Source organism: Bombina bombina, chromosome 8, assembly GCF_027579735.1.
Source record: "Bombina bombina isolate aBomBom1 chromosome 8, aBomBom1.pri, whole genome shotgun sequence".
Taxonomy (NCBI): Eukaryota; Metazoa; Chordata; class Amphibia; order Anura; family Bombinatoridae; genus Bombina; species Bombina bombina.
Genome location: NC_069506.1, coordinates 237040583 through 237063672, shown reverse-complemented (window position 1 = coordinate 237063672; position 23090 = coordinate 237040583). Strand labels below are relative to the sequence as shown.

Here is a 23090-nt window from a genome sequence, read left to right as displayed (position 1 = left end):
TGTGGTGGTTTTGTTTTTAATTACATAAGGATAATGCATATGTCCTGAGCTAATTTCTTCTGCACTACAATGACACTGAGCCTACAAAAAGTATGATCTTCCATGAAGCCTACCAAGAGGATGAAATAAGTGATATTAGAATTTTTTAAAAACTGTAAATTATATTTGTCTTGCATTTAATTTTCTTTCCCCCTTTAGAATCCCCTCTTACCTACAAGATGCGTTGTGAAATAGAAGCTGCTGTGACCTTCCTTGTAAAGGTTCTTGCTTTGAAGAAGAATCTGAAGCCCAGCCAGCTAGCTGTTTTAGGAGAGAATATGATCATCCAATTGAATCACAAATATACGGGACATTGGTACCCAGATAAGCCTCTCAGAGGCCAAGCATACAGGTAACACACATGGCTCTTTTGAATGTTCATTCATATGACGGCACTATTTAAACATGTAAACGATTTCTTCATGTTAATCTGTGTTTGTACAGCTAAGTCCTATTGTAAACATTGCCACTAGTCTGTTGGTACATACACAAAATAACTGAAATAAAGGGGCAATAAGTGCCCTCTCATATGTAACTACATGAGCACAATGTTGTCTAATGCCCTCTAAAGCCAACTCTTATCTGAATGCATTTGACTTATTTATTTTTATTTATTTTTACAGTTAAAGGGCTTAGAAATTGGCATATGAGCCTAACTAGGTTTAGCTTTAAACTAAGAATACCAAGAAAACAAAAACTTTGATAAAAGTAAATTGGTAGTTTGTTTAAAATTGCATGACCTATTGGAATCAGTTTAATTGCCTATACTGTCCCTTAAGCTTTTGTGATTCAGATAGGGCAGTTTTAAATAACTTTCCCAATTTACTTTTAGCAAATTTGCTTTGTGTTCTTGGTTGAAAGCTAAGCCTAGGGAGGTTCACAGGCTAATCTTGACGAGGTTGCCTTTTATCTCAGTGCATTTTGAGTTTTTCACAACTAGAGAGCAATAGTTCATGTGCCATATAGATAACATGCTTACTCCCATGGAGTTATTTGAGTCAAACCCTGGCTAAAATTAAAGTCAAAAGAACTGAAACAAGGGGGGGGGGGGGTAATCTGCAGAGGCTTAGAGACAAGGTAAAAAGGGATAATTGTATTAAATGTTTGATAGTATGCCATAGTGGCAGAATTCTTTGCCTTCCTAGCAAGGATCAGTGTGTGTTTAAGCCTATGGGATGCACTGTGTGGAGGTGTGGGAATGCACCAAAGCGGTTTATCTTTGGCTCTTAAGACTGAGTTCACTGTCTGAGCAGTCTCAGAAATTACATTTATTTCATTTTACCTCGTATGGTGAACTTCATTGAGGCTGTATGCCTGACATGAACTATTAGCTGGGGGTCAAAGAGAAGTCCCATATATTTGAATAGCATACTGGTATTACCTTTTCTAACTGGTGCCACTGCTGCATTGAATTTGATTATGATTAATTTATTTTTAATTTAAGCTCATATTGCTAGTTGACTATTTCTTTGTTGCTATTTGTTCTGATATTAAATTAGCAGTTGTAGTTTGCACACCTATATCAGTTTTTGTGATTTTGACTTTATGTGCATGTGCTGGATAGTAATATACTACTCTCTATAGATATCTATAATTTCTTATATCTAATTTATCAATTGTGTGTGTGTGTGTGGGGGGGGGTGACTATTTTAAGACTCAAAGGAAAGGTCAAAATAACAAAAGTTTATTGCCAATTTATATATATTTTTTTTTTTTTTTTCGGCATTCACTGTCTCCAACTTGTGTGCATTATAACTAAAAACCTTTGACAAGGGTACATCTTATTCAGCTGAAATTATGCAACACAATCTATCTGTGCAGCTGGCACTCATTTCTTAAGAATATTAGCAAATATGCCAGAACAATATTGTGTAGTTGGTCAGGGCCATTTTCCCCACAAGTAAGTTATCATTGTAAACACTTTATTTAAACCTGCTTGATTCTTCAATAGGTGTATCCGTATCAATCCCTGGCAGTATGTAGACGATGCCTTGCTGCAGGCTTGTGTACGAAGTAATATAGAATACTCAAAACTTGGCCTTCCAGAAGAGATGACTCTTTGGATTGATCCGTATGAGGTCTCTGGCAGGTGAGTATCTAAATCGGCTATTGCCATAATCATCAAATTTGTCTGAGCATAGCTGTAAGCTTAGGATTTTTTTTTTTTAATGGGATTTACATTGCAGGTACAAAATATTACACTTGATTTTACTATTCCACTTATCCCCCCCCCCTCCCCGTGCACTCAATGAGGCAGAAATAAACAATCTAAAATATCGCTGGGTAGTATTGTGGTGGTTTACTAGGAGGCGTAGAGATCACAGATTGTGCCAGGGCATCTGGATTTGTAGTTCCCTGGCCTATTGCTTAAAGGGACAATCTGGTCAAAATTTAAATGCACATAGATGAAAACATCTTTGAATAAAAACATTTTGCAAGAATGCTTCTAGTAAGTTCACTGTTTCAGTGTTCACATTTTTCTGTGCATGTGAAGCATAACTAGATATTCTTAGCGCACCAGCATTTTCAATACTGCAGCTGCTCAGAGCACCAGTGGGGGCTTGTTCCATGTCGGCAATTAAATTGAGTTACCACATGGTACTAGCTATCTTAGGCTCTCTGAGCAAGTGCTGTTTAAATGATGTTGCATGGTGCATACTTGTATACTTTTGAAATGGCTATCTTATTAGAAGCATTTTTGCCAATACATGTATTAATAAAATGCTTCTATTCAAAAGTGAAATGCATCCATGTGGATTCTAATTTTGTCTGGAATGTCCCTTTATTGTGACAAAGGGACAAACTAGTCTTTGAACTGCTACTAAAATGGTGATTCTACTTCTGTTTGTCCCTTACTGAGCAAACCTAAATATTAGACACGTGCCCTAACCTAAAACTGAAATGAGTATTTATTTTTTCCACAGGTTTGGTGAGCACACAGATTACTTCACAATAGCTACATTCAAAAGGGAGGTAATAGTCCCAGAACAAATGAAAAGTTGTAGAGAACCAACTTCTGATTACTCTTCAGAGGGACTTTCTTCTGAATCTGTTTCCGAGAACTCTTCGGATGAGGAGAGCCCTACAGAGAAACCTAACTTCTCCAAAGATCAGAATAATCTCTCAAACTATGACTCTGGCGCTCCACAGACACCGGAGATCTCAAGCACGCTATTTCCAGTTAGTGGGTCAGTTGATGATTTGAAGGTGAGGTGGCAGTAGCTGCATGGTGTAATATGGCAAAGCTCAATCAAGGAAAGAGGGAGACACCAGGAATTTTGGGACTGATGTATACATGGGAAATAATACCCACAAAAGCATCAACACATGGCCTAGAAAAAGGATCATCTAGAAAAACCATATCTAAGTACATCACCTAAAATATTGAACAGCTGTATCCAATGACCTTTCTGAGTCTCTTGTGTGGGTTTTTTTTTTTTTTTTAAAAAACAACTTTAATTAGGGCACAGTAAATGTAGAGCTCAGTTTTGCATAGTTACTCAAATACTGGAATCCAACTCAATGGTTTTATATACAGCTCTTTAAATCTCTTCAGATTTGCTAATCTAGGTGACCGAACAAAGGCTACTTGGTACATTTTTTTTTTTTTTTTTTTTTTTTTTTTTTTTTTTTCACAATCCCTTTCCCCAAGCATTTAGTTCTAAAGATGAAAACCCTGGTATACTTTTTATTTTATGTTTAATGATTAAGCTTTGTGTAGAATGCATTCTTTCCCAGCCTATTAGGAAGGGAGAGTAACAATTCTTATTCTAGTACTTAGTACGTAGCATTGAGATGTAAACCCCTTGCCTGCATGCAGTTAGGCGACTGCTGTGCGGTCGCACTATTAAATAAGGTTGCAATGCCACGGTTTATAAATGGCTCTTAAATGTAGAAGCAGTGTTAAGGCACTTGTATATTTAAGACACTAGCTAAATGACTGCACTTGCATACAGACAGTAATAGGATACCAGGTTCTAGGTTTGTTTTTTAAAAAACACTAACATTGTTTTATGGATTTTTAAATGGGTTTTAATCCACTTTTTATTTATTTATTTTTTTAGCCTGTCAAAATGTGTGCTTTTATAAAATTGACTTTTTTTTTATCTTTCTCTGGCAGGTGTAATGCCTCAATAAGACATTGAGTAAAACATTAACCTTTTAATCTCTGAACCAGAATAATTCTAGTCTATCTAAAAAAGATGTGGAAAATTTCACTTGACGGCATGATTTTGTTAGCCTTGCAGTCCATTTATCAGCATCAGTTGGTGTTGAAGTGTCTGCAAGGACAGAAAACAGATGTATCCGGTTTCACTATTTTCTTCAGTAGGTATTAATGTAAAATGGGCAGACATTGCCATCATTAAGAGAAATTTAAGTTTTTGGTTTCTGTAAACTGTTTTACAATATGAACAACCCTATGAAATATCTTGCTGCTGGGAGTATTTTATATGCAAATGACAAACTGGAAACTTGTGCTACCTTGATCTAATAAGGTTACTCTTTTTAATAAGAGTGAAATTACATCTTTATATCATGGCCTGACTGCTAAAGGATCTTGTGACTGGTTATCTCAAGATTCTGCAACCATATTGGTAAATGGCTTCTTCTTTTTATTGAGCAGTGTATTAACAGGATGGTGAACTGTGCAAACCTCTGTATCACCACATACTGCAGATTAAACACTTAAACCAAAAGCATGTGTCTGGTTTTTTTTGTTTCCACCCCCCCGCCTCAACTTAAAACTCCAGTATATAGATGTGCACTTACAAAATATATACAACTGCATATTTCTACACACTTGGGGCAGTAGTTAGTACTGACATTTTTGGTAATTTCTATTGGTCAATGTATCTTTCAAAGGCAAGAGTATGCCTGAAGGGACGTTTTCAATACACTTTACTGACTGGTATAACAAGTCATTGGGAATATGGAAGGGGGTGGGTTACAGGACTTATTTTTAATTTTTTTTTTTTTTTTTTTTGTCTACTCCTGACTTATCATTTTAAAAGATGAGTAATCACTTTATTAGCTATTCCCCAGTTTTGCATAAATACTATTTTTATTTTCAACCTCCACCTTCTAAGCCTCTGCAGACTGCATCCTTCAGTTCTTTTTTTTTTTTTTTTAAGATTTTTATTGAGGCTATGCGAAAAAAAACAATACAGCTTATGCAAAATAATATCGTACAGAACATGCAGAAATGGTACATTTCACATAAACTACTTCCATTTAAATAAATAAGATCTACAACATAGGCCATACTATGGAAGAGTCAGAAACCTCTTTTCTATAATTATATGATAAAGTAGATTAACAAGATATATTTCAAGCAACATCGACAAATGTCATTTCTGGTTGAACCGAGTGGAAAGATATGTAAGTGTGGTAGAATATCTGTCTAAGGAGATATATGATAAAGTAAATTATTGTTATTTAGTATGCTATGTATAAAAATATATCTTAACAAATGGATTAAGTAGGGTGGTAGAACTGATAAAGCTAGCATGGTAAGACAAGTAAATAGGAATAAGTAGGGTACGACATAAGCAAGATAAGTCACGTAGTTAAATCTCCTAAGGTGGTCCTATAGATACAGTATATTAACAAGATATATTTCAAACCATATCGACAAATGCTGTTTCTGATTAAATAGTGTGGTATAATGGATTAATTAGTGTGGTAGAACTTGTGAAACTAGTATGGCAAAATAGGTAACTAGGATAAACAGGGTACGACATAGGCAAGATGAGTCGTGTAGTTAGATCTCCTAAATTAGGAGGTATATTTTTATGGGGTGGGGATCGGTGCTGACTCCTATGTAACTGCACAGGAGACAGAACAATTATCTATAGGGCACACTAACTAGTGCTGTCTAGCTGAAAAAACTGCAAATGCACTGAGATAAGAGATGGCCTTCAAATGATTAGGAATTAGCATATGAGCCTACCTAAGTTTAGCTTTCAACAAAGAATACCAAGAGCAAAGCAAATTTGATAATAGAAGTAAATTGGAAAGTTGTTTGCAATTGCATGCCTTATTGGAGTCATTAGGGTTGCACCGATACTAGTATCCCACTATCGGTGCCAATACCAAGTATTGGCACCGATACTAGTATCCCACTATCGGTGCCAATACCAAGTATTTGCATGAGTACTTGTACACATGCACCGATACCTCCACTTCCTACCCATACGCCATCTTGTGGTGTTTTTCAAACTGCATGCTCCCATTTCATTTTAAGCTGGAAGGAAGAGTTGACTTAAAATTGTTCACTTCTGTGCTGCCAATACAATTGCTGTTATTTCTATTGTACGTTTGAGAGCAGTGCTCCAGAAGTTGCTATTATACAGCTGGAAGCCTACCTAAGAGATCACTGTACCTCATTCAGACAAACCCCTGAAATACTGGGCAGTTAATAAACTGAGATTTCCAGCTCTGGCTAAAATGGCCCACAATAGCTTTCTGCCCCATGCAATAGTGTGAAAGATTGTTCAGCTTAGCGTCAAACGTCCATGCTGCTTGAAGAAACAGACTTATAGCTGAACATGCAGAGATGCTTCTCTTCCTTAATAAGAACTTGCCACTAACTTTAGAAAAAGTATTCTAATTGCAAGATTGCCTGTTATACTGTTTGTTCTCATCTTGAGAATTGTGCTCAAAAGATACTGAACTCTGAGGAACATCCTTAGCCAAGGCTAGACTGGGAATAAAAAGCGGCACTGGAAAAACGTGAAGACAAGCTGGGGTTTTTTTTGTCCGTCGAATGCAAACGCCCATTTTTTTCTCAAAGGGGATTACTGGGACACTCCTTGCCCAATGTTATTTTCAGAAATAAATTGTATTAAATACAATTGATTGGTGTTATATATTCACCTCACAACCCAATTGCATCCAGTAATCACCCCTTTAAATTGTAGCTTTCCAGCCCCAACTGCTCAGCTGTTTATTTAATATATTTTATTCTAGTCTTATTTATAAACGTGTTCTGTGAACTTTGTGACAACAAGCAAATAAAACTTGTATTATTGAATATAGATAGGGGGCGCCATATAGAAAATTTCTTAGAGAAAAGATATGTTGCTGAGTACTGAAAAAATATATTTGGAAAAAATCTGTGGAAAAAAGTGTGTATCTATGTGGCAGAATTTTTGTTATAAATAAACAAATGTTTCAAAGCTGAGGTGGTGTTTGTGTTATGTCTCAGACAGGTAAGTGATTCTGAGGTAGAATATAGTGGAATTGATAATGGTAATGGTAGTGCTTATAAAACTTGGTGATGTGATGCAATTTATAACATAAAAATAAAGGTAAATGGTCAAGTGAAAAAAACGGTGATTAATAATTATAAAATAATGCAAACCCAAAAGTGTCCATCAGTGATGCCAAAAATAAGATAAAAGTCTTATGAAAGTTCAATCAATCAAACAGGCGAAATCCGTGCGGCGAGGCTGCTTCTCTTGGTGCTGTCGGTGAGTCAGAAATAAAACTGTTTAATTAGTTCAAAATGTATTTTGAGTTACAGTTCATAATTGTAAAAGAAACTATCTTAAATCCTTAATCCGTATTGTGCTTGGTAAACTGTCATGACGAAAGAATCAGTATTTGAAAAAAAAGTATCGGTACTTGTCCGCGTCTTAAAAAAAAAATGTTATCGGTGCAACCCTAGGAAACATGAAAGTTTAATTTTGATTAGACTGTCCCTTTAAACATTTCCTGTCAAGGGGCTCCAGCGTTTACTTTTCAGACATCAAAGTATGGCAAATTTTTCTAATCTAGACCCAAAGCATTTCAATTTTGACATTGTCCCTGTTTTTTGTTTTTTTTTAGATTCTCCCCCCCCCCCCCCCATGTGTTCCTTCTGGCTTTTAAAAGACTTAGTCTAGTTAAAATGAAACTTAAAAAGTGCTGCTGCATGTTTTAAATGCGGTATCTCTTGTCCCTGTATACTGCTTTCAGGGCTGAGAGATGGTTTCTAAAAGCCTCCACTACCACAAATTCACTAAGAATGAAATTACTTGTTCTCTGTGATATCATTACATACACGTGAGGTTTTCAGGAGTTCCAACCACAGCTAATGAGTAAGGAAACTACTGTTTCCTTTCCCTGCTGCAGTGCGGGGGTCTCCAAGATCTGATTTGAAAGGGGAACCCCCGTAGGACATAGTCGTCTTTTGTACAGTGTGCTTAGTCTAGCAGGCACCATACTAATTTTCATGGATTGCACACCAGTGATGATAATACTCTGGTCCATTTGTTGAGTGATGAAATCCTGTAACAATCTAAGCATTTTAAAAAGCAAAAGGGTTTGTATTACTGTCACCTTTTTCATTGAGCATAAAAAAACAAGCTGTGAATGTTAACTAGCTTAAGTTAGTATAAATAGGAGACTAAACCTGTTGGCACTAAATTTAAATTCTATTTTTTTTCAGATTAGATTACCACATAGCAGTTTTTTTTTTTAAAGATATGCACAGACAAAGGTTTTGAATGAATAGTTAGTCAATAAAAAATTTTTTTATTCTGGTAACTCTTAGAGTTCTTTAGATATTTGTCCGAATTCAAATGCACGTGCCTATTTTTTATTTACATTGACCAGATCTTAAAGGGCTGCTAAAGTAAAAATTAAAGTTTCATAATTCAGAAAGACAATGCAATTTTAAACAACCAAAATATCAATATTATCAAAATGTGCATATTCTTTATTTATATGCACATATTCTGAGGCTCCAACTTCTCCTGAGTGTGTGCAGTCTATACACTTTGTGATTGGCTAATGGCTGTTGCATGATTCAGGGGGAGGAAAATTGGCTTAACTTTGAAATTTGCCAGAAAATATTCTACTGCTCATTTCAAATTCAAAGTAAGTGCTATTAAAGTGAAGGTAAAGCTTAGCGCAAGTGAAAGCAGTAGTTTGTTAATTAGTTGAGATATACCAAGATCGCAAATTTTTTAACACATTTTTGTATACATATCAATATAAAATAAATACTTTTTTTCTCCATGTTTGGCCGCTTATAGCTCCTCCCTCCAGCTAGTTCCTGGTTTTCTTCTGTATTACGTATAGAGCGTTCCCACCCGCTCTATACGTACTGACTTTGCGCGTTCTCGATTCTCTGAATGTTTGCGCATGCGCACTGTTGCCAAATGTGTGTAAACACAATCAAGCGAGTTGCTTGATTGATTGCGATTTGCGCATGCGCTAAGCTGGAACGAGCACGGCTCACAAGGCATAGGAAGTGAAACTAACGCATGCGCACAATTTATACTAATGCAGTGACGTCAAATGACAGCCGCTTAACGGCCAGACATATGATTGGGTACTAGAAAAACGTGACCTGGCTCCGAAAAAAAACAGGCAGATTACACAACGAATATTTTCAAGATTAGAAAAGCGGATAAATAGGTAAATATTGAGAAATACGAAAATTGATGACTGAAACTACCATTATTTTTAATGCTATTTACATTTGCAAGCATCGACACAAGCTAACTTTAGCTTCACTTTAAGGTGTCTTGTGTATTAGTTATTCAATTCTACTGTATTTAATGGTAGTTTAAAAATATCATCTAGCCCCAGTGAAATGGCCACTTGGTGTCAACTCTAAGATATTGTTTTCATTGCATATATTCTCTGTTTCAAAGATATGCATTAATTGAACTTGGAGCACATTTCTATGCTTCATTCATGTATCCTTGTACATTATGACTCAGTAACAAATTATTTCTATATTGCTACTGCGTGCTATAACACATGGTGCCTATTCTGATCTGACTGTTTACATATTCTTTAGATATGGTATAAACAAAGCTAACCTTGGAATACATTAATTCTGACTTATCTGTAATTTATTCTGGTATCCACAGTGATATTCACTTAGGTATTCTATTATCTTCACACTGTAGAGTTTGAACACGTTCACATATATTATGTAACATTTACATAATGATTTTTTTGTATTATAAAAGAGTTCTTCAAACTTCTCCCCCCAAAGACCCAGTGCCATGATACTACAAACAGTACCTTCTCAGTGCTATTTTTATGCTTAGTCTGAAAAATTCTCAAGTAATATACAAGATAGCGGCAATTTTTGGCAAAGTAACTAAAATGTGTGTGTTCTTTATTACTGATTGTAGTCAAGCCTAAGAGTGTTGTATAGGTAACACACCACACATTATCATACAACACACTCTCTCTCTCCTATGACACACGCCACAAACAGTCTCTTAAAACACACACGTCATGACCCAGTAATGGGTTCCTTCCAACCCATGGTTGGAAGAATCGTGGTATAAAAACATAATTTATGCTTACCAGATAAATTCCTTTCATTCCGGATAGGTAGAGTCCACGGCTTAATTCCTTACTGTTGGCAAATACAACAACTGGCCACCAGGAGGAGGCAAAGACACCTCAGCCAAAGGCTTAAATACCCACTTCCTTAGTCATTCTTCCGAGGGAACAAGGAAAAGTAGGAGAAACACTGGGGTATAAATGGTGCCAGAAGAATAAAATAAATAGGGGACGACCCATAGACAAGAAAAATCGTGCGGGGGCCGTGGACTCTCCCTATCCGTGAAGGAAAGGAATTTATCTGGTATAAATAAATTGTTTTCCTTCCTAAGATAGGGATAGTCCATGGCTTCATTCCTTACTGTTAGGAAAACTATACCCACGCTCCAGAGGACACTGAATGAATAACAAGAGGGAACAAAAAGAAAGAGGTGGACCCTATTCTGAGGGAACCACAGTCTGCAAAACTTTTCTCCTGAAAGCTGCTTCAGCCGAAGCAAAAACATCAAACTTGCAAAAGTATGTAAGGAGGACCAGGTAGCCGGCTTACAAATCTGATCCATTGAGGCCTCATTCTTAAAGGCCCAAGAAGAAGCCACTGCTCTAGTGGAGTGAGCCGTTATCCTCTCAGGACGACAATGTCCTGCTGTCTCGTAAGCTAAGCGGATGACCCTTCTTAACCAAAAAGATAGGGAAGTAGCCTTCTGCCCCTTACGCTTCCCTGAATAGACAACAAACAAAGAGGAAGATTGCCTAAACTCCTTAGTAGCCTGAAGATAGAACTTTAAGGCGCAAACAACATCCAAATTGTGAAGTAAGCGTTCCTTCCATGAAGAAGGATTAGGACACAAGGAAGGAACCACAATCTCCTTTTGATTGATTTGAGATCTGACACAACCTTAGGAAGAAAACCTAATTTAGTACGTAAAACTGCCTTATCTGCATGAAAAAACAGATAAGGGGGCTCACATTGCAAAGCAGAGATCTCAGAAACTCTGCGCACAGAGGCAATAGCCAATAATAAGAGAACCTTTCAAGATAACAATTTAATGTCAACAGAATGCAGAGGCTCAAACAGAACCTGTTGAAAAAAAATGGAAGAACAAGATTTAGGCTCCAAGGAGGAGCCCCAGATCTAAACACAGGTCTGATCCTAATCAAAGCCTTAACAAAGGACTGTACGTCTGGTAGCTCAGCTAGTCTCTTGTGCAATAAAATCGACAGGGCCGAAATCTGTCCCCTCAGGGAACTAGCAGAAAGGCCCTTCTCCGGCCCATCCTGGAGGAGAGATAGGATCCTAGAAACCTTAACTCTGTGCCAGGAAAAACCACACTCTTCACACCAGAATAAGTAGGTCCTCCCCACCTTGTGGTAGATATGCCAAGTAACTGGTTTACAAGCTTGAATATGAGTATCAATGACACTCTCAGAGAAACCTCTTTTGGCTAAGACTAAGCATTTGATCTCCATGCAGTCAGCCTCAGAGAATCTAGATTTTGATGAACAAATTAACCTTGTATCAGCAGGTCTCTGCCACAAGGTAACTTCCACAGGGGAGATGAAGACATCCCCACTAGATCCGCGGACCACATCCTTCGTGGCCACAATGAAGCTATCAGGATTACTGATACCTGCTCCTGCTTGATGCGGGCCACCACTCAAGGAAGAAGCGGTAATGGAGGAAACAGATATGAGTTTGAACCTTCAGGGCACTGCCAGTGCATCTATTAGATCCGCTTGGGGATCCCTCAACCTCGAACCATACCTGGGTAGCTTATACCTGGGTATTGAGATGGGATGCCATGAGATCTATCTCCGGCATCCCCCACTTGCTGCATATCTCTGCAAACACCTCGGGATGGAGAGACCATTCCCCTGGATGAAAGGATTGCCTGCTGAGAAAATCTGCCTCCGAGTTGTCTACACCCGGAATGTGGATTGCTGACAGGGAACAGCTGTGGGCCTCCGCCCACTCCAGAATCTGAGATATTTCCTTCATTGCCAAGCAACTTCTCATTCCCACTGATGGTTGATGTAAGTCACCGAGGTTATATTGTCTGATTGGAATCTGATAAACTGGGATGAACCCAGAAGTGGCAAAGCCTTGAAGATTGTCCGTAGTTCCAAAATATTGAGCGGGAGGGAGGACTCCTACTGAGTCCACAATCCCTGTGCCTTTCTGGCACCCCAAACAGCTCCCCATCTGGATAGGCTTGCGTCCGTAGTCACAATCTCCCAGGATGGTCTTAAGAAGCATGTCCCTTGGGACAGATCTGGACAGAGCCACCAAGAGAGCAATTCTCTCGACCAGCTGTTTAATACAATATGTTGAGACAGATCTGAATGATCGCCGTTCCACTGCCTCACCATGCACAGTTGTAAAGGTCTGAGACAGAACCTGGCAAAAGGAATGATATCCATGCTTGACACCATGAGACCAATCACCTCCATACACTGAGCCACAGAGGGACTCAAAGTCCGGAGGGCAAGACATGCCGAAGTTAGCTTGCAATGTCTTTGGTCTGTTAGAAATATTCTCATGGATATGGAGTCTATTATAGTACCCAGGAAATCAACCCTGGTACTTGGGATAAGAGAACTATTTTCCAAGTTTATCTTCCATTTATGTGATCAAAGAAGACTGAGAAGGGACTCCGAGAATTCTTCCGCAAGATGAAAGGATGGTGCTTGCACCAGAATATCATTCAAGTATGGGGCTACTGCAATACCCTGAGTTCTGGCAACGGCTAGAAGAGGCCCCAGAACCTTTGTAAAGATTCTTGGAGCAGTAGCTAGGCTAAACGGAAAGGCAATGAACTGGTCCAGTAATGCAAACGTCAGGAAATGAAAGTGTTCCCTGTGGATTGGAACATGAACTTAAGCGTCCTTCAGATCTATAGTGGTCATAAACTGGCCTTCCTGAATTAAAGGAAGGATGGATCTTATCGTCTCCATCTTGAAGGAAGGGACACTGAGAAATTTGTTTAAGCACTTTAGGTCCAGAATTGGGCGGAAAGTTCCTTCCTCCTTTGGGACCACGAAAAGGTTTGAATAAAACCCCAAACCTCTTTCTTCGATAGGCACCGGGACAACAACTCCTAAGGAGGATTTATTTTGAATGCACCATAGAAAGGCATCCCTCTTTTCTGGTCTGGTAGGCAGATTCAAGAGAAGGAATCTGTCCCTTGGCGGATGAGATTTGAAGCCTATCTTGTATCCCTGAGATACCACCTCCAGGATCCACGGATCCTGTACGTCCTTAAACCAGGTGTCTGAAAAAAGAGACACTCTGCCCCATACACGATCCGATCCCGGATCGGGGGCCGCCATTTCATGCCGATTTGTTTTCGGTGGGCTTCTTATTCTGCTTGGATCTATTCCAGGACTGAGCCGGCTTCCAATTACTCTTGGGTTGCTTGGGCTTGGAGGAGGATTGTTGTCATTGAGATTTGTTAGAATGAAAGGAACGAAAATTAGTAGATTGATGTCCCTTAGACTTATTGTTCGTTCCCAGGTTGAGCGCTTCTCTCTTTTAATTATGCAAATTATCACACTTGGGGAAGTCTCCCTATGTGTGATGTGGGAATCCAGACGTGGACACGTTGCTCAGTGTGCCTAGAGGGTTATGGCTGCACCTCACTGATGAGGCCCACACTAGGCCGAAACGTACATCTGGGGTTTTGCCGTTTCCCTTGTTCAGAGAGGGATTGCCTGGTATTTCTGGGCTGGACTGCACTGTTAAGTCTGGATCAGACTGATATGCTACAGGAAAGTTCTTCTCTGTGAAAGGCACATGTTGAGCAAAAAGAAGCAGCTTCTAGGGTGGTAACTAGCCATAGAACAAGCTATTATGCTATTGTTCATTCCCAAGTTGAGCACTTCTCTCTTTTAATTATAATGGAGTACAGGCCTGGAGGACCAAATAAAATCTTTCCCTTGAAGGGAAGAGAAAGGAGTCTGGACTTAGATGTCATATCTGCAGACCAAGACTTCAACCAGACCACCCGGCGGGCTAGGACCGCAAGGCCAGAGGCCTTTGCATTTAGCAAATAATTTGCATGTTCACATCACAGATAAAAAAATGAGCAATTCTCAGAGCTTTAATTCTGTCTTAAAAAAATCCTCGAGGGGATACTCCACCTCAATGAGTTCCAACAAAGAGTCGCACCAGCAGGTAGCCGCTGCGGCAACTGCAGCCACCGGTTGAAACAAAAATCCTATATGTTGAAACATCTTTCTTAGAAAGATTTCCATTTTCTTATCTATCAGCTCTCTGAAAGAAGAACTATCCTTAAGAGGTATAGTAGTACATTTAGCAAGCATAGAGATAGCACTATCCACCTTAGGAATGGAGCCCCACAAATCCATTTGAGAGTCCGGGACCAGGAACAACTTTTTAAAAGTAGAGGGGGAAAAGGAAGAACCAATTCTTTCCAATTTGTTCTTAATAATGTTCGTCATCTTAACCTGCACAGGAAAAGTCAACAAAACTTTCCTGTCTTCGTAAACTCTGTCTAATTTAGGTATCATAGGCTCTTCAGGCACCACGGCCTCTGGAACCTCTAACATAGACAGAACCTCTTTTAATAAAAAAAGTAAGTGCTCAATTTTAAATCTAAAGGACGATTCCTCTGCAGCAGGAGGCTTAGACGCTAAGGACTCCGACCCAGAAAGTTCACCCTCCGAAGCTACAGAGGCCTTCTCATCATTGAATAACTGGGACAAAATAGCTAAATCCAATAAATATTTAGATGACTCTGGGTCAGAAGAGCAATGTCTAACCTTTCTCTTGCATTTGTTAGAGCGAGGTAATGCACTGAGGGCCGCAGACACCGCCGTTGGTAACTGCGTGGCAAAGTCCGCAGGAAGAAGGCCCCCTCCGGATGGAGGATTCGATGTGCTACGGGGAACTGCATGTGGAGTGGATAATGTAGCAAGGGTAGTAATCTCACGGGACTAAGAGTCCTGAGAGGTAGACAGCTCAAAGTGACTAAGATCCTTAGCAGGCTTGTCTTCCTTCTTAGACTTTATAACAGTGTTAAGGCCAATATAAACAGGTATGATTTAGTACAGAATGATTACCTTCTAACATGTCAGAGTCCTCCATAGCTCAGGTTATACCCACAGAATGACACAAATAAAAACTTTTTTTGTTTTGTTTTGATTTTAGAAAACTGCACCTTTATACTCCCAATGGCTGGGGCACTCATCACCTCCTAGACCCAGACAGTTAACATAGGAAATGCTCTCCTCTGGTTTAAGTCTCAGCTGGAATGGAGGAAATGAACATAGACCACATCGGTCACATGGAGTGCAAGACAGTACTTCCCTTGTTATTACAAGTACAGCAAGTAATAGGAGCTGTGCAACACTTTCAAAATGAGCCACAATTTGACCCTGTTATAGCATTTTATGTGTTAAAATTGAAACAATCTTATCTCCAGGATCCATGCTGTGGAACAGAACACAGCGTCTCAAGTGTGACTTGTGTCTTATAGCAGAGCTCCTGACATAGACTTGAGAGAGAGAGAAAACAGGCAGTGAAACTCGTCAACACTGATTGCTTAGGAGCTGTTAGAAGTAGTCTGGATGGTTTCACAGAAAAAGTTTCCCTGCATCTCCAGACTCTAACTTTCATCAATACTCTCACTGAGAGGTTGACATAACTATTTAAAACTCCAGTCCTATCTCGCAGGGCAGATACCCTTTTTTAGGACTCTCCGAATCTTCTTCTGACGCTTCTCTGCCACCTCCTAGCGTGACAAAATGCAAAGAATGACTGGGGTAATGAGGAAGTGGGAGGGATATTTAAGCCTTTGGCTGGGGTGTCTTTGTCTTCTCCTGGTGGCCAGTTGTTGTATTTCCCAACAGTAAGGAATTAAGCTGTGGACTCTCCCTATCTTAGGAAGGAAACCTTAAAGGCTAAATTGCACTTCAGCTATAAAGTTATTAGGTAGTAACATTTTTTCCCCCATTTAACATTAGTGAAGATATTTGTTACTTCTAGTTCAAAGTTTATACATGGAATTCAAACTGGTAACACTATTTCTATATTCAAACACCATTGCTTCTCAATAGCTACTAGTGATATTGCTTATACTTGTGACAAAGTGACTTGTCTACTTCTAAAGAATCTCCAAACAAAGTATATCTAACACTTTTGCCTTATACAGAGGCTATTAGCCCTTCTTTTGTTGCTACCTGCACATTACATACACCAAGGAGATATATATATATATATATATATATATATATATATATATATATATATATATCTCAAAATAAAATTTTATTTTATATATATATATATAAATTTAATATGACTGTATATGCTACTCAAATTTACAAAGTTTGGTATAAATTGTTTTGTTTAAATACTCAGTCGGACAAGTGGAACTGTTTTCTCGATAAACTATTGATGCCTCTTTTCTGAGCATTGACGAGCTCAAGCCATTAAGCTTTATTGGTCCAGGGATGAAATGATCTTACACCCTTTTCTCCATCCACTGCAGTCTAAACTCACCATAGTCAGCAATCTCAAGGAATTCATTTCAGCAGATTAAAATTTCACATGACAGATACTACCCCGATGCACCCAATAACACTACTGGCTGTAATAAACTTCCCCTATGTGGCAAGAATGTTAAAGGGACATTATACATACATGTTTTGTAGATGATCCAGTTATATTTGCCATCTGGGAATGTTTTTGTAAAAATATATAGTTTTGCCTATTTTTACTAACATTGTGCTGATTTTTAGACTCCTAACCAAGCCCCAAAGTTTTAGATGTATACTGATGTCTACAGATTCCTGTTTGTCTAATGGGTCTTTTCATATCCACAGATGGGTGTCTGTTCTTCTCAGTCCATTTTAGTGGGTGTCCCAGGCTAACCTCATCAACAGTGCTAAATTGGGAACTTCTACGTTTTTAAAACAACTCAAAAAAGCCCCTGGATCTGTGTACATGGACACATGGTTAAACCAAGACTATAGCCTAGATTACAAGTGGAGCGGTATTGTTACTGGAAGTCACGCAAACAATACTGCAAAGTCAAAATAATGTTTACCGCTCAAATCTGTGTTACTGGGGGGGGGGGGGGGGGGGGGTTAAAATAAATATTGCAAGTTAATTTCTATGAGCAAAAGATAAATTCCACTCTCTATAAACCATGTACAGTAACTGGCACTTTTTTGTGAGATAATATTCTACACCATTAATCTTCATTCTACAGCAAAACCTTGAAAATTGAAATAACATGGTATTTACGATAATTAAATGTAAAAAAATGTATAAACAATTTTATAGTATAATGAACATAAATAACACATCTTACCGACACGTTCACTATACCAATAATGTAATCTAGGTCTATATGTATGATAATAATGTAAGATACACTTTATGCAGAAAGCATAAGGTATATACGGCATTGGTTTCTCCTAGGCATAATTAAATATTCGTATGGGATATTTAATAATTTCCCAATAAGTGTGGCACTTATTATAAAGGGTTGTTATTAAAATAGAATCAATAAATGTTTTTCTTTCATAAAGGTGGTGAAGGTCTAAGAGCCATTACTCCAAAGCCCTTAAGAATCCTCCAATGCATTATTACACATAGAAATAAAACATCTACCTAAGGAAGTTAAAAATATGATCCATGAAAAATCCAATCTTGGCATGGCAGAAACAATGTAAAATAGGAAATATAGAACCCCACTTCACAAATTATTTACCCATAACTGGTAATCCAGAGTTTATGCCAGGAGTGAACTCTACGGTATTTAAAAATTGGAAAGAACGAGGTCTAACATTTTTAGCCCAGATATGGAATGAAGACAATACTCAAGTTAAATCTTTTGGGTCACTGAAAAACAAATTTAATATACAGAATAAAGATTTTTATGCGTATCTACAGGCAAGACACTTCCTAGAGACAATTAAAATTAAGTGTAATATGGAACAGGATCGGAAAGAGCGAGATATGGACCTTAATCTATATAAAAACGGCCTCACATCTATATCATATTGGTATAACTGGATACTTAAGATGGTAGGGGATAAAAATGTTCCATATTGATGAACAATGTTTGCTTAACCCCTCATGAGATGTACAGATGGGTGCATGGTAATATACTTTTTGCACTAGGTGCCATAGGGCAGGAGCAGATATAATACATTGTATTTGGCACTGCCCAAAAGTAAACACATTTTGGCATAAAGTTGCGTTCTGGCTTTCAAGAATAATAAACCAAAAAGTTAGATCTAATCTATATGATATCCTACTTACAAAAGAATCTAATCCCAGACTTCTAAATATTAAATTAATCAATATTGCCAATTTATGCAGACACGAGATTATATTAGTGACATGGAAAGATAAGACAGAACCTAGTCTTAACAAATTTATTTCAAAATTAAGATCTCAGATGACAATAGAAGAGATGAATCTAATTGCTAATCCACAGCATAGCTAAGTACTTTTCTAAATGGTACCCTTTTATTAAATCAGAATTAAGCAATACCCAAAAACAGTTAGTATATCCATTTAAGGATACAATATACATACAGGAGGCATTATTGCATGGAACTTTTGGATTTCTTGTGGATAGTTAGTGAATTTTTTTTTGTGTTGCTCTGCCCTCACACCACTTTTTTTGCTTTGTTTGACTTAAAGGGACACTGAACCGAATTTTTTTCTTTTGTGATTCAGATAGAGCATGCAATTTTAAGCAACTTTTTAATTTACTCCTATTATCAAATTTTCTTCATTTTCTTGGTATGTTTATTTGAAAAGCAAGAATGTAAGTTTAGACGCCGGCCCATTTTTGGTAAACAAACTGGGTTGTCCTTGCTGATTGGACAGCACCAATAAACAAGTGCTGTCCATGGTTCTGAACCAAAAATGTGCTGGCTGCTTAGCTTAGATTCCTTCTTTTTCAAATAAAGATAGTAAGAGAACGAAGAAAAATTGATAATAGGAGTAATTTAGAAACTTGCTTAAAATTGCATGGTCTATGTGAATCGTGAAAGAAAAAATTTGGGTTCAGTGTCCCTTTAATATTCAGGATAGTGGTTAATGTATGTATAATAGAAGCACTACGAACTATACACAATACGAATGTGATAAAAAAATCAGTCACTTATAAATGTATGTACTTATTTTTGTGACAAAATATAAAACTTCAGCAATGTGATGAAAATTATAAATATACAGTGGTTTAGTTTCTGTTAAAATGTGAATGCATACATAACTTGTTTGTATAAACTCTGTTTTGCCTAGGCGCTGATTATGTATTATGATCACATTGTTGGTTTTAAATAAATACTTAAAAAAAAAAATAATCCTCCAATCTTATTGGAAACTAGTCTTATCTTTGCCTTCGCAGGAGGAAGGTGAAGAATATAGGTGCTCCAAATGTTCTTCTGTGAGTGGGGACCTCAGACCTATTTGAGGCCCATTTTCCCCTACTATTTGGACAGAGGGAAGCTTTTGGAAGCTTTTGGAGTTTTAGGTAGTGGCACAATTACACTCAGTGGGAGTTAGTCACAGGCCTGCCACATATGTCGTGGGGACTGGTCCCTAGCCTCCTCCTGATGGATTGTCATTATAATCCACACTTGATTGGCCATCCACTGGACACAGTATTTTTCTGCAAATGGTAAGTCCAGTATTTTGGGTGCCTATTAGGTATGGAGTGTTAGAACTCATTAAGCCTATAGGCTTTTAATAGGGGTTGTACATCATAGCATGGTAACTATTGTGACAGGCATCTTTATTATATTATCTATTAATTGGAATTGTGATGCAGGAACCATTTTTTCTATACCCTAGTGTGACGGAAGAGTTGGTGCCCAGGCTTAATGATGGGGGGGGGGGGGGTTGGGCCCACATGGTTTCCCTTATTCTGTGTTTTGGGACCTGCCTCTCATGCATGTATGTCAATAACAGTGTGTACAATGAAAGATTTTCAAAGTCTCGGCTTAGAAGACTGATTTACATATCTGAGCAGGCTGCTTCAAGGCAGAGAGTTAATTACTCATGGCATTAAATCTTCTAGGGACAAAAGTGGCATCTGGTCCATCTATTACACTCAGATCTGGCACATCAAAAGGTTAAAGAAATTACTGCATTTGTACATCCTCTGATCAAAATGGTCCAGCTAGCCAGACTGACTACATTCTCAGCAGGTGATCAGGGGGTGGGACTGACAGCTATTAACAGTGATGCCCCTCTGTGTGCTGGGTTACGATTGGTTGCTAAGATCATCGCTAGGGGGCGTCTTGTGAGCTGACAAGAGAGATGGGCAGTTTTCAAAACCACTTTGTGTGAGAAAAAAGAGGTTATTCCAAGTTGCCTGAACTATCCAGGGGCCGATTAACCAAGAGCTCTCTAAGGGGCTATAATAAGACTGTGCAAGAGGACTATTTGTTTAATCTGGATTCTACTGACTGTGGCTGATAGAAATGTGAGGGTTCTTCACAACATGTATGTTCCTTTAAGCAGCTACCTGCATTCTCCTAGCCCTGCCTACAGAGCCTTTAAATCACCTGTTCGCCCAACGACAGGTGCTTAGTATTTTGTTGCTTTTGACAGAGTAACACCTGCTCATGCTGAGCTCATACATTTCCTCCTGAGGAATATTCCTAATCGGCTATCCTTGGATTACAATTCCTTTCAGCTCACCTTTCCTGCTTCAAGTCCTCACTACTGAAAATACTTTGTTATCTGCAAGCAGGTTGTCTCCAAACCTATACCTCCTTCGGCACTTGCCGTTTCTGTGTGAGGATTAACTTCACGAATGCACGCCTCCCTCTTCAAAGTCTCGGTCTCCCCTTTGTGAGACATCTACATAGAACCACCAGGATTTACTTACCTGCCGTTTAACTTTGATTTACTAGCCGCAATCTCTTCCCGCTGAAGACTGGGGCTCGCCTGTTACCAGCGCTGTCAATCAACCAGCGCGTCAGCAAGTGACTCCTCCCTGGCCTGCCGTGCTAGTCCTCAGAACGCTGTTAGCTGCAGCATCTGTGACAGGTAAAGGATCTGTTACCTCCGGCAAGAATCCTCCATTGGGAACTTTTGATACACTTGTTTCTCTCTGTGTGAAAGCCCATATGGGAATCTCTAAAGTAACCAATCAGAGACATAAGCCTTTACAGAATATTTAACTGTTTTCCTTTCCTCCTGTGAAGGCTGTACAGCTATCTTGGTCAACTTATTCAGATATACTTCTACATATTAAATCACTCTCATATCATCACTTGATATCACTCACAGCTATAGTGATATTATATCAAGAGGGTGAAACATTCCAAACATTTATCTATCAGTTCTGCAGCTGTGTTTCACAAGTCATAAAGTCTGTTCAATCATTACATAATACTAAGCCCCCAAAGATCATGGAACCAGCAGAACTTCCCCAAGTGGTCTACAACTTATCCCAGAAAGTAGATCAAATAGCTCACGCAGTGAGAGAACTACAGATCGAAAATAAGACTCTAAAATAATTATTCAAGGACTCCATAGCTGCTAGATCAGCTCATGATTCTGCACCTGAACCCCAAATATCTCTCCCTGAGACTTTCAGCGGCAATAGACGCAATTACAAACAATTAAAAAACGCCTGTCACTTACTTTTTACTCTGCGTCCTAAAACCTATACCACAGAGAAAATACGAGTTCTAACTGTTATCACATTCCTCAGAGGGGAGCCCAGGGTTTGGGCAGACAATTTATGTGAACATGAGGATTCTGCCCTTGCCACCCTAGAATCTTTCTTCAGTCTTATGGATGAACTTTACTCAGATAAAGACACTCAATTGACCGCTGAGGCTCACATGAGAGACCTCAAACAGGGTAAGAGGCCCGTAGAAGAATATATTGCAGAGATTAAACTCTACGCGGCTGATTCCCTCTGGAGTCCCATAGCACTCCGTAACCAATTCTGTTTAGGTTTGGCAGAGAACCTGAAGGATGAATTGGCAAGGATTGAACTACCTCCTACCCTAGAAGCTTTGATGAAGATCTCCTCTCAAATTGATAGAAGACTTAGAGAGAGACGTAGAGAGAAGTTACATACTGATCTATACACTAAGCATACTGCAACTGCTTCCTCAAGCCATCTTAAACCCTCACCACCAACATCTGTTCTGATGGAGATAGGGGTAGTTAGAGGACCTCTATCAAGTGAAGAGAGGATGAGGCATAAAACTAGGAACCTCTGCATGTACTGTGGAGATCCAACCCACTCAGTGTACCAATGTCCTATTCTCCAGAAGAATAAGAAAAGTAAGTCCGCCATTATTTGTTCCTCCCATGAGGTACATAAGCAATCCACTTTCTGTAACCTCTCTCTATTCTTGCAGTGGGACCAGAAAAGAATACCAGCTGAAGCCATTATTGATTCTGGAGCTTTTGGAAACTTCATCGACTCCCAGCTTGTAAATTGAGTAAAATCCCACTTGTGTTGAAAGCAATACCACTTGTACTTCGTGTTATTGATGGCTCCACCATACGTAATGGCCCTATTACACATCATACTGTTCCTTTGAGAGTTGTTACAGAAAAGGGCCATACTGAATACATCTCTTTCGATGTCTTGCCTTCTCCTCACTTCCCCATAGTTTTAGGTATCACATGGTTAAAATTACATGAGCCTTCCATAGTCTGGACCTCCTCGAAGATATCCTTCAATTCCTCATACTGTCAAAACACCTGTTTCCCACAGCATCACCTTCTACATACTCTTCCT

General features: G+C 38.7%; 1 protein-coding gene across 1 annotated transcript; it reads left to right on the top strand.

Moving 5' to 3' along the window:
• The first annotated feature begins 215 nt into the window (after window positions 1-215).
• On the top strand, window positions 216-3425 carry LOC128638143 (protein BTG3-like). Its single transcript, XM_053690006.1, has 3 exons — window positions 216-391; window positions 1991-2128; window positions 2964-3425. Exons 1-3 carry the CDS (start codon window positions 219-221, stop codon window positions 3259-3261), a joined length of 609 nt encoding a protein of 202 aa, XP_053545981.1. The 5' UTR covers window positions 216-218; the 3' UTR covers window positions 3262-3425.
• The last annotated feature ends 19665 nt before the right edge of the window (window positions 3426-23090 follow it).